The sequence below is a fragment of the Rana temporaria genome, chromosome 3, assembly GCF_905171775.1.
Source record: "Rana temporaria chromosome 3, aRanTem1.1, whole genome shotgun sequence".
Classification (NCBI taxonomy): Eukaryota; Metazoa; Chordata; class Amphibia; order Anura; family Ranidae; genus Rana; species Rana temporaria.
Window position 1 is genome coordinate 8,959,689 of NC_053491.1, and position 13,009 is coordinate 8,972,697.

At 44.0% G+C, this 13,009-nt stretch overlaps 2 protein-coding genes across 13 annotated transcripts in view; both read left to right on the forward strand.

Moving 5' to 3' along the window:
* Window positions 1-13,009, forward strand: part of KIF23 (kinesin family member 23) — a 912,882-nt gene that overhangs the window by 669,010 nt on the left and 230,863 nt on the right. The gene's annotated exons all lie outside the window — the stretch shown is intronic.
* Window positions 34-13,009, forward strand: part of SPG11 (SPG11 vesicle trafficking associated, spatacsin) — a 147,984-nt gene continuing 135,008 nt past the window's right edge. Inside the window, exons 1-3 of the mRNA XM_040342210.1 lie at window positions 34-165; window positions 2,975-3,175; window positions 7,788-7,975. Of these exons, the coding sequence (XP_040198144.1) occupies window positions 2,982-3,175; window positions 7,788-7,975 (382 nt within the window). The 5' untranslated portion in view covers window positions 34-165; window positions 2,975-2,981. The remainder of the gene's footprint in view (window positions 166-2,974; window positions 3,176-7,787; window positions 7,976-13,009) is intronic.

The following is a 13,009-nucleotide window of genomic DNA, read 5'->3' on the forward strand; positions in this document are numbered from 1 at the left end:
TCCCGCCGCCGCCTCCTCGCCCTGACGTCACTCTACCCCCCGCACGTGACCCGCGGAAGGGGGCGGTCATGTGACAGCAAGCGGCCAAGATGGCGGCGCCCAGTGGAGATCGGGCAGGAGTGTAAACAAACGGAGGTCGCGGGAGAATCCCGGGGGGGATCAGCGGTAATGTGGGGGGGGGAAGGAAAATTGGGCGAAGTTATTGTATAATGGGAGGAAGAAGCCCCTCCCACGGAGGTGTCAAGGGGGGGGCCACACATAGGACGATTCTCCACCAAATCGGATCTGTAAATTATTGATAAGACAAGATACAAGTAAAACCTTGGTTTGCGAGCATAATTCGTTCCAGAAACATGCTTGTAATCCAAAGCACTTGTCTATCAAAGCATTTTGAGTATAAAAGAGAAGAGAGGCGCCTCTAAGTGTAGCAATAAGTTGCTAAATGTTGTACCTTCATTAACTGCGCTATTAACGCACTTATACGTCGACAGAATGGCACTCCTGGGCAAAAGGACATACCTGTACATCCCCTTTAACCACTTAAGGACCGGACCAATATGCTGCTAAATGACCCAAGGGGTTTTTACAATTCGGCACTGCGTCGCTTTAACAGACAATTGCGCGATCGTGCGACGTGGCTCCCAAACAAAATTGGCGTCCTTTTTTCCCCACAAATAGAGCTTTCTTTTGGTGGTATTTGATCACCTCTGCGGTTTTTATTTTTTGCGCTATAAACAAAAATAGAGCGACAATTTTGAGAAAAATTCAATATATTTTACTTTTTGCTATAATAAATATCCCCCAAAAACATATTTAACATTTTTTTTCCCTCAGTTTAGGCCGATACGTATTCTACATATTTTTGGTAAAAAAAAATCGCAATAAGCGTTTATCGATTGGTTTGCGCAACATTTATAGCGTTTACAAAATAGGGGATAGTTTTATTATTATTTTTTTTTTTTTACTACTAATGGCGGCGATCAGCGATTTTTTTCGTGACTGCGACATTATGGCGGACACATCTGACAATTTTGACACATTTTTGGGACCATTGTCATTTTCACAGCAAAAAATACATTTAAATTGCATTGTTTATTGTGAAAATGACAGTTGCAGTTTGGGAGTTAACCACAGGGGGCGCTGTAGGAGTTAGGTTTCACCTAGTGTGTGTTTACAACTGTAGGGGGGTGTGGCTGTAGGTCTGACATCATCGATCGAGTCTCCCTATAAAAGGGATCACTCGATCGATGCAGCCGCCACAGTGAAGCGCGGGGAAGCCGTGTTTACATACGGCTCTCCCCGTTCTTCAGCTCCGGGGAACGATCGCGAGGGGGCGGCTAGAAACGAATAGCCGCGCCCTCGCCCCGGATCGCTCCTGAAGCCACGGGAACCGCCGCATGTACCGGGGGGGTCCCGACCGGACCCCCGACCCACGTCTAGGCAGGGACGTACAGGTACGCCAATGTGCCTGTACGTGCCATTCTGCCGACATATATGTACATGCGGCGGTCCGGAAGTGGTTAAAGAAACGGCATTGTGGACGTTGCGTGCGACGCAAGCCCGACCGTGGGGTCCTGCGTACTCGATCGCCGCGGGGATACCCGCGATCGTCTCACGGAGAGGAAGAACAGGGAAATGCTGATGTAAACAAGCATCTCCCCGCTCTGCCTAGTGACAATGACAGTGATCACCGCTTCCTGTAATCTTGTCACACGTAGCCCACCCCCCCCTACTTTAGAATCACTCCCTAGGACACACTTAACCCCTTCAGCGCCACCAACTGGTTAACCCTTTCACTGCCAGTGTCGTTTCCACAGTAATCAGTGCATTTTTTATAGCACCGATCGCTGTAAAAATGACAATGGTCCCAAAAATGGTGTCAAAACGTGTGTCCGCCATAATGTCGCAGTCACAATAAAAATCGCAGATCGCCGCCATTACTAGTAAAAAAAAAAAGTAAAAAAAATCATTAATAAAAATGCCATAAAACGACCCCCTATTTTGCAGACGCTATAACTTTTGCGTAAGCCGATCAATAAACGCTTATTGCGATTTTTTTTTTTTTTTTTTTTACCACAGATATGTAGAAGAATACGTATCGGCCTAAACTGAGATAAAAAAAAAAAAAATTTAATTGATTTTTTTGGGGATATTTATTACAGCAAAAAGTAAAAAATATTGAATTTTTTTTAAAATTGTCGCCCTATTTTTGTTTATTGCGCAAAAAATAAAAACCGCAGAGGTGATCAAATACCACCAAAAGAAAGCTCTATTTGTGGGAAAGAAAGGACGCCAATTTTGTTTGGGAGCCACGTCGCACGACCGCGCAATTGTCAGTTAAAGCGACGCAGTGCCGAATCGCAAAAACTGCCCGGGTCCTTTACCTGCCTAAAGGTCCGGGTCTTAAGTGGTTAATAAAAATGGCATAAAACTATCCCCAATTTTGTAGAAGCTATAACTTTTGCGCAAATCCATCAATCAATGCTTTTTGATTTTTTATTTTTTTTACCCAAGGGTAGAAGAATATGTATCGGCCTAAACTGAGGAAAAAAATGTTTTTTTTTTAATATATTTTTGGGGATATTTATTATAGGAAAAAGTAAAAAATATTGAATTTTTGTTTCAAAATTGTCGCTCTATTTTTGTTTATAGCGCAAAAAAAAAATTAAAACCGCAGAGGTGATCAAATACCACCAAAAGAAAGCTCTATTTGTGGGAAAAAAGGACGCCAATTTTGTTTGGGAGCCACGTCGCACGACCGCGCAATTGTCAGTTAAAGCGTGACAGTGCTGAAATTTCGCCTGGGCAGGAAGGGGATATATGTGCCCAGTAAGCAAGTGGTTAAGGGGGTAAAACCTTCCGGGGCTGAAGTGGGTAAAGAACACGGATTATCATAGAAGACACGTCAATGATGAACAATATAGGAAACTCTTTCTTTCATTGACGCTGACAGACGTTTCCATCTCTATTACAGCTGTGCGATGGAACTCCGCGTCCTCCTGGATCCGGGAATAACTCTGCAGGATTGGTCGGAACCTCCATCCAGAGTCGCCTTGCTTCGGCACAAGAATCTATCCCTATGCAGCCTTCTGCCGCAAGGCAGTCTACACCTCACCGTCTTCACCACCGGGGCCCCCCGGGGGGTAAAAACACACCTCAATGGACCCTTCGTACAGTAAGAGACCTTTTTTTATTAATTTCCCCCCCTCTGGGTGATCTCTGTACATTGCAGGGGTAATAACAAATTTAGTTGCAGATTTCTACCTTTTGTTATTCTGAAGAAATAGCTGTTTGTTTCTCTGTGTCCACGTGCTGAGCGAATGTGAATGGGAGTGACTTTATAATTCATTAATGATCAGCTGCTGCACCTGCAGGGTGTTCTATCAGATAGTGTCCTCTGTCGAGAAATGCCCAAGCCGCAATGTTATTCCCCCGATCCTGGCGCCTTGCGGGGGCGTGTTCAGTTTGGTGAAGGGCGGGCTTAATCTGTTGATGGGCGGGTTTTAATCTGTTGATTGCCGGGTTCAGTGCTGCAAAGGGGCAATGTTACTCCCCCGATCCTGGTGCTTGTGGGGCATGTTCAGTTTGGTGATAGGTGGGTTTTAATCTGTTGATGGATGGGTTTTTATCTGTTGATGGGCGGGTTTTAATCTGTTGATGGGCGGGTTTTTATCTGTTGATGGGTGGGTTTTAATCTGTTGATGGGCGGGTTTTAATCTGTTGATGGGCGGGTTTTAATCTGTTGATGGGCGGGTTTTAATCTGTTGATGGGCGGGTTTTAATCTGTTGATGGGCGGGTTTTAATCTGTTGATGGGCGGGTTTTAATCTGTTGATGGGCGGGTTTTAATCTGTTGATGGGCGGGTTTTAATCTTCTGATTGGCGAGTTTTAATCTGTTGATGGGCGGGTTGAGTGCTGCAAAGGGACAATGTTATTCCCAGATCCTGGCGCTTGTGGGGCGTGTTCAGTTTGTTGATGGGCGGGTTGAGTACTGCAAAGGGACAGAGTTATTCCCCCCGATCCTGGCGCTTGTGGGGTGTGTTCAGTTTGGTAAATGGGCGGGTTTTAATCTGTTGATGGGCGGGTTTTAATCTGTTGATGGGCGGGTTTTAATCTGTTGATGGGCGGGTTCAGTTCTGCAAAGGGGCAATATTACTCCCCCGATCCTGGCACTTGTGGGGCGTGTTCAGTTTGGTGAAGGGTGGGCTTTAGTCTGTTGATGGGCGGGGTCAGTGCTGCAAAGGAACAATGTTATTCCCCCGATCCTGGCACTTGTGGGGCGTGTTCAGTTTGGTGAAGGGTGGGTTTTAATCTGTTGATGGGCGGATTCAGTGCTGCAAAGGAACAATGTTATTCCCCCGATCCTGGTGCTTGTGGGGTGTGTTCAGTTTGGTAAATGGGCGGGTTTTAATCTGTCGATGGGCGGATTCAGTGCTGCAAAGGGGCAATATTACTCCCCCGATCCTGGCACTTGTGGGGCGTGTTCAGTTTGGTGAAGGGTGGGCTTTAGTCTGTTGATGGGCGGGGTCAGTGCTGCAAAGGAACAATGTTATTCCCCCGATCCTGGTGCTTGTGGGGCGTGTTCAGTTTGGTGAAGGGCTGGTTTTAATCTGTTGATGGGCGGGTTCAGTGCTGCAAAAGGACAATGTTATTCCCCCGATCCTGGTGCTTGTGGGGCGTGTTCAGTTTGGTGAAGGGCGGGTTTTAATCTGTTGATGGGCAGGTTCAGAGCTGTAATGGGACAATGTTATTCCCCCGATCCTGCGCAATTTTGAAGCGTGACATGTTGGGTATCAATTTACTCGGTGTAACATTATCTTTCACAATATAAAAAAAAAAATGGGCTAACTTTACTGTTGTCTTATTTTTTTATAAAAAAAAGTGTATTTTTCCCCAAAAAAAGTGCGCAAATACGGTGTGAGAGAAAGTATTGCAACGACCGCCATTTTATTCTCTAGGGTGTCTGAAAAGAATAAAAAATAATGTTTGGGGGGTTCCAAGAAATTTTCTAGCAAACAAAAAACTGGTTTTAACTTGTAAACGCCAAATCTGAAAAATAGTCTTTAAGTGGTTAAATAAAAATAATAAAATAATAAAAATAAAATCAGGAATAATACATGAATGAAGTACCTTGCTTGCAGATAAGCCGTCTAATGAAGCAAGTAAAAGTAATTCCCGGTAATAAAAAAAATTCAAAATAAATAAACTGGTTGGGAACTGATGGGGTTAATATACTAAAACTGGAAAGTGCAAAATCTGGTGTAGCTCTGCATGGGAGCCAATCAGCTTCCAGGTTTTATTGTCAAAGCTGAAGCTGATTGGCTCCCATGCAGAGCTGCCCCAGATTTTGCACTTTCCAGTTTTAGTATATTATTAACCCCCTCAGTTCCCAACCAGTTTATTTATTTAGAATTTTTTTTATTACAGGGAATTACTTTTACTTGCTTCATTAGACGGCTTATCTACAAGCAAGATACTTCATTCATGTATTATTCCTGATTTTATTTTTATTGTTTTATTATTTTTATTTAACCACTTAAAGACCGAGACTATTTTTCAGATTTGGTGTTTACAAGTTAAAATCAGTTTTTTGTTTGCTAGAAAATTTCTTGGAACCCCCAAACATTATTTTTTATTCTTTTCAGACACCCTAGAGAATAAGATGGCGGTCGTTGCAATACTTTCTCTCACACCGTATTTGCGCAGCGGTCTTACAAGCGCACTTTTTTTTGGAAAAAATACACTTTCTTTTATAAAAAAATAAGATAACAGTAAAGTTAGCACCATTTTTTTTTTTTCTTGTTTCTTCCATTGCTTTTCTTTTAAAACTAGAGAAAAAACATACAAAGGGTGTTTCCGCCAAAGGCTGATATGAAAGAGGAACTACGATCATTTTACAAACAAAAAGTTAAAAAGTCGGCAGATTCTAATACTGTAGCTGCTGACTTTTTTAACCACTTCAGCTCCAGGCCTTTTCTGGCATTTTTTTTATTTTATTTATTTTTTTAAGTAAAAATCTTTTTTTTTTGCTAGAAAATGACTTAGAGCCCACAAACATATTATATATCAATTAATATATAATCAATATCATAAAAAAAAAAAAGAATTAAATGTCATTTAAAAATAAATAAATCATATTTTTTTCCCCCTTTTTAAAAGCATTGGGCGGAAGTGACTTCCGCCCAATGCTTTTATAGGAGATTTTTTTTTTTCTCAAATGACATTCAATTATTAAATTTTTCTTGAATTTTTGTGTAAATTTGAGATCTGAGGTCTTTTTGAATAAATAAGAAAAAAAAATAAAAAATGTTGGGGTATAGTCCGGAATGCCTAATGCCACACGGTCGTTTTTCGGCATGAAAATTTTTTTTGTTTTTCAGCATGTCCAAAAAACAAAGTTTTTCCAACTTCATCATTAAAAACGATGTTGCCCACACACCATTGTTTTTGTAAAATTATGAACAAAGCGCAGTGACGTACAACACGTATGACGGCACTATAATGGGGAAGTTCCATGCGCCTTGGGGCTGCTTTAGCTGATTCCGTGTTAGTAAAAGACGATTCGCGCTGTTACAGCTGGATGAATGTGCTTACTCAATTATGAACGGTAGTTTTACCTGAACGAGCGCTCCCGTATCATAACTCGCTTCTGGGCATGCGCGGGTTTAAAACGTTGTTTTAGCCCACACACGATAATTTTTTACAACACGAAAAACGACATTTTAAAAAACGACGTTAAAAAATGCAGCATGTTCAAATTTTTTTTTTTCCGTTTTTCAGAAGCCGAAAAACGATGTGAAGCCCACACGATGGGCCAGATTCACATAGAGATACGACGGTGTATCTCCTGATACGCCGTCGTATCTCTGAGTTAGGCCGGTCGTATCTATGCGACTGATTCATAGAATCAGTTACGCATAGATATCCCTAAGATCCGACAGGTGTAACTGTGTTACACCGTCGGATCTTAGGCTGCAATTCCAGGCCGGCCGCTAGGTGGCGTTTCGCTTTATTTACGCGCCGATTATGCAAATGAGGAGATACGCCGATTCCGAAACGAACACCCGCCCGTCGCTTTTTTTTTACGTCGTTTGCGTTCGGCTTTTTCCAGCATATAGTTACCCCTGCTTCTATGAGGCACAGCCAATGTTAAGTATGGCCGTCGTTCCCGCAACAAAATTTGAATTTTTTACATCGTTTGCGTAAGTCGTTCGCGCATACGGATGGACGTAATTTACGTAAACGTTGAAACCAATGACGTCCTTGCGACGTCATTTGGAGCAATGTACGCTGGGAAAATTTCCGGACGGCGCATGCGCTATTCGATCGGTGCGGGAACGCGGCTGATTTGAATAGTACACTCCCCCTAGCCGCAGGAATTTGAATTCCACCGGGGGATTTACGATACGCCGCTGCAAGTTTTGAGGTAGGTGCTTTGTGAATTACCCACTTGCCTCAAAAACTTGCGGCGACTGATCTTAAATCACATAGGTTACGCGGATCTAAAGATCTGCTGATCTATGTGAATCTGGCCCAAAGATCTTAAATGACGTTTTAAAAAAAAAAAAAATTTTCATGCCGAAAAACGACCGTGTGTACGCGGCATTAGAATCCAGGAATAAAATGATATTATTAGAATTGACTTTGGATAAAGCTCTTGTTTTTCTCAGCATACCTTTGAAAGAATTTGCAAAACATTAAACCCAACTCCCCCTCCCCCCCCTTATCATTCTGCAGGGATATATTTATAACTATTAATAACTTTTTTTTTCTTGTTTTTTTTTCAGGTTTCTCTGGGAGTCTGGAAATGGCGGCGACGCTCTATTGGATCGGAACCCGCGTCTCCTTACTCTCGGTCCGGACAATGAGTTCGGTGTTCATATTGTGTGTGTTGCAGAAGGGAGGCTTGTCCTGACCCGCGTTTGTCTGTGTGATAAAGACACGCTGAGGCAGCTGTGTGCAGAAAATCACGTCTGTAAGTGTCTTTTGTCCTTCTACCATCAATCCTATATGAATAAACCTAGCCTAGGAAATTAAAATAATAATAAAAAAAAATGTTGCGCTAATAACACTCTAAACAAAAAAGTGACCACCTATCGTATAACCGCTTAAGGACCCCTTCACGCCGATATACGTCGGCAGAATGGCACGGCTGGGCACATCAACGTACCTGTACGTTGCCCTTTAAGCCCAGCCGCGGGGTCGCGCGCGTGAACGCGACCCGGTCCGAAGCTCCGTGACCGCGGGACTCGGGGACCCGATCGCCGCTGGAGTCCCACGATCGGTCCCCGGAGCTGAAGAACGGGGAGAGCCGTGTGTAAACACGGCTTCCCCGTTCTTCACTGTGGCGGCGTCATCGATCGTGTGTTCCCTTTTATAGGGGGACACAATCAATGATGTCACACCTACAGCCACACCCCCCCTACAGTTACAAACAGAGATGAGGTCACACTCAACCCCTTCAGCGCCCCCTAGTGGTTAACTCCCAAACTGCAATTGTCATTTTCACAGTAATCAGCGCATTTTTAATGCATTTTTTTGCTGTGAAAATGACAATGGTCCCAAAAATGTGTCAAAATTGTCCGAAGTGTCCGCCATAATGTCGCAGTCACAAAAAAAATTGCTGATCGCCGCCATTAGTAGTAAAAAATAAATAATTAATAAAAATGCAATAAAACTATCCCCTATTTTGTAGACGCTATAAATTTTGCGCAAACCAATCGATAAACGCTTATTGGGATTTTTTTTTTTTTTACCAAAAATAGGTAGAAGAATACGTATCGGCCTAAACTGAGGAATTTTTTTTTTTTATATATATATTTTTGGGGGATATTTATTATAGCAAAAAGTAAAAAATATTGCATTTCTTTCAAAATTGTCGCTCTATTTTTGTTTATAGCGCAAAAAATAAAAACCGCAGAGGTGATCAAATACCACCAAAAGAAAGCTCTATTTGTGGGGAAAAAAGGACGGCAATTTTGTTTGGGAGCCACGTCGCACGACCGCGCAATTGTCCGTTAAAGCGACGCAGTGCCGAATCGCAAAAACTGGCCAGGTCCTTTACCTGCCTAAAGGTCCGGGTCTTAAGTGGATCAGGCAGTGATAGAAAATAAAGAAATAGAGCCCACAATAGTCCCAGTGAGCCATTCCTGGTCCCTGATCAGTGAAAAATCGAAAGGTGCAATGACAACCTCAAATGACGACAAAATGGGCTGTGTCCGGACCTCCACTCGGAGATTAATCACAAGGCTTACCAGACAAAACTGACCGTTTTGTCTGGTCAATTCAAGCATGTAACATAACGACATGCTCTAATCCTCAGTGGTGGTAGACTGTCATGGGCAATATTTCAGCACACCCCGGGAACTGGTTACTCCACAATAAATATGTTAGGGATAAAGAGAGAGACCCCTCATAGTGTAACTCTGTCTAAACATAGTTTATTGAATAAAAGATAATTCCACTCACATATCCTCCAAGTAAAAAATGCTTTTCACATTTAAAATCCGTGGGTACACAAGAGATAGCTTCCTAAACGCTTAGTATTGACAAGGTGACGTCACAGCAGGCTCTACCCTATGCGTTTCGTCACATCCGAGGCCCCAGATGATGTCCGATATGACGAAACTACTGGAGAGGAGACCACATGGATGAGTTCTTGATGGGAAAATAAATATTTTAAGCAACAGACCTCATGGATTCATGAAAGACAGAAGTTGTCAAACAAACCTGATTTCTTTTTATGAGGAGGTAAGTAAAACCTTGGACAGAGGGGTGGCAGTGGATGTGGTATACTTGGACAGAGGGGTGGTATACTTAGACAGGGGAATGGTTGTGGACGTGGTATACTTGGACATAGGGATGGCTGTGGGCATGGTATACATGACAGAGGGTTGGCTGTGGATGTGGTATACTTGGACAGAGGGGTGGTATACTTGGACAGGGGGGTTGTGGGCGTGGTATACATGGACAGAGGGGTGTCTGTGGGCATGGTATACAGGAACAGAGGGGTGTCTGTGGGTGTGGTATACTTGGACAGAGGGGTGGCTGTGGACGTGGTATACATGAACAGGGGGGTGGCTGTGACTGTGGATGTGGTATACATGGACAGAGGGGTGGCTGTGGACGTGATATACTTGGACAAAGAGGTGGTTGTGGACATGATATAGTTGGACAAAGGGGTGGCGGTGGATGTGATATACTTGGACAGAGGGGTGGCTGTGGACGTGATATACTTGGACAGAGGGGTGGCTGTGGACGTGATATACTTGGACAGAGGCATGGCTGTGGACGTGGTACACTTGGACAGAGGGGTGGCTGTGGGCGTGGTACACTTGGACAGAGGGGTGGCTGTGGACGTGGTACACTTGGACAGAGGGGTGGCTGTGGACGTGGTACACTTGGACAGAGGGGTGGCTGTGGACGTGGTACACTTGGACAGAGGGGTGGCTGTGGACGTGGTACACTTGGACAGAGGGGTGGCTGTGGACGTGGTATACTTAGACAGAGGGGTGACTGTGGACGTGGTACACTTGGACAGAGGGGTGGCTGTGGACGTGGTACACTTGGACTGAGGGGTGGCTGTGGACGTGGTATACTTGGATTCCCCACACACGGCTCATGTGTAAGGTAACAGGCCTGGAAAAATCGGTTTGTAAATGGATAAAAAACTGGCTAAAAGCCAGAATTCAGAGAGTCGGGGTTAATGATTCTTACTCTGAATGGTCGAAGGTTATCAGTGGTGTACCCCAAGGTTCAGTGTTGGGACCCTTACTTTTTAATATCTTTATAAATGATATCGGTCTGGGATTTCAGTGTTTGCAGATGACACCAAGCTATGCACTGATGTCTCCAACTTACAAGATGACCTCAATGCACCGTTTCATTGGGCAACTGAGTGACAAATGAGGTTTAATGTTGATAAATGTAAAGTTCTGCACTTGGGGGGGCTAAGAATATGCATCATACATACTAGGGGGGGGATACAACTGGGGGAATCCATGGTGGAGAAGGAACTGGGTATTCTGGTAGCTTGTGATCTACCAGAACACCCAGATCCTTCTCCACTATGGATTCCCCCAGATGCATGAATATTCTTAGCCCCCAAGTGCGTAACTTTACATTTATCAACATTAAACCTCATTTGCCACATGGTTGCCTAATGAAACAGAGCATTGAGGTCATCTTGTAAGTTGGAGACGTCCTGTAAGGACGTTGTTCCACTGCATAGCTTGGTGTCATCTGCAAAGACTGAAATCTCAGACCCAATAGCATGCAATGCCAAGCTGCGGTTTCCAAAGCGAGCAAAGTCCTTTCTTGTATTAGGAGAGGTATGGAATCCAGAGCGAGAGAGAGAAATTTTGCCCCCCTGTACAAATCATTAGTAAGACCTTATTCGTAAAATGCAGTTCAGTTTTGGGTTCCAATTCATAAAAAGGATATCGGGGAACTGGAGAAAGTGCAGAGAAGGACAACCAAACCGATAAGAGGCATGGAGGAGCTCAGCTATGAGGAAAGATGAGAGGAACGGAATTTATTCTCTAGTAGCAATAGCTGTACTCTTGGTGCTACTTAACCACTTAAGGACCGGACCAATATGCTGCTAAATGACCCAAGGGGTTTTTACAATTCGGCACTGCGTCACTTTAACTGACAATTGCGCGGTCGTGCGACGTGGCTCCCAAACAAAATTGGCATCCTTTTTTTCCCCCAAATAGAGCTATCTTTTGGTGGTATTTGATCACCTCTGCGGTTTTTAATTTTTACGCTATAAACAAAAATAGAGCGACAATTTTGAAAAAAATGCAATATTTTTTACTTTTTGCTATAATAAATATCCCCCAAAAACATATCTAAAAAATGTTTTTTCTTTATCGTACATCACGGGACACAGAGCTGCATAGCCATTACATGTGGGTTATAGAGTCTACCTTCAGGTGATGGACACTGGTGTAATCAATTAAACAGGAAGTTCCCATATAACCCCTCCCCTACTGGGAGTACCTCAGTTTTTTCATCAGTGTCTAAGGTGTTGGTCACGAGTTAACATGTGCTCTTAGGAGCTCCACTGGAGGGATCCATGCTGGATGTAAAAAGCCTCCATAAATCTGGATCCGTCCAAGGTGCTTCATAGCCAAAGTGGACGGTACCCGGGCCTCGGTACGAAGAACGAGGTTTAGCCTATAATGCCTCTCTGCGGAGGGCTGGATCCTGGGTTCCAGAACTTTGTGCCTTCTAAGGACCAAATGTTTTTTCTGCTGCCAGGGTGCTATATAGGTCCAGGGGTGTGGTGTTCCTGCCATGGACCCCGGTCCCTGAAGGTCTAGGACTATACCCACGGTGAAGGGGGAAGATTGGGCCTCTTGCTTGGCAATACCCTGCAGCGTGGAAAGGTAAGAGAGGGACCTACGGGACTTGGTTCGACAGTAGGTCTTCTGTAGGGGACTATGGGTCTCGCCTATATTATGTTTTTATGCATGGGCAATGTAAACCACGATGTCTTCTGAGACGGGATGGCTCAGGGCACCCATATACCTCCCCTAGCCGGCATGTAGCCTGGGCCACTATGTCTGTTCAGACAGGATGGCTGTAGTACCCATATATCTCCCCTTGAAGGGGCTGGTACATAAAAAAAAAAAAAAAAAATGCCCTTAATCCTATGCAAAGCATTGTCTTCCATGAGTAGCTGCAAGTCTTATCTGTTTTTCCACTACTATGGGCAGTAAAAGACATGCCTGATGTTTTCGCTTACCATGCTTTCCAAAGACGGAAGCTTAAGTGTTAGCTGGTCTATTGTGCGTCCCACTTCCTCAGCTTCAGGCTCTACCATGTCTCACGTGCTCACCGGCTCAGTGCAGTCGCAGAGAGGGCTCTTCAAAAAGGCCCAGACGTCAGAGCTCTGTAAAGCTAGGGGGACACAAACGCAAGCACCTTGTGTGAGTTGGATACAGATTCATCTAAGACGCCTACTCCGCATCTAGCTGTGCAGATTAGCAGGCATTGTTGCTGC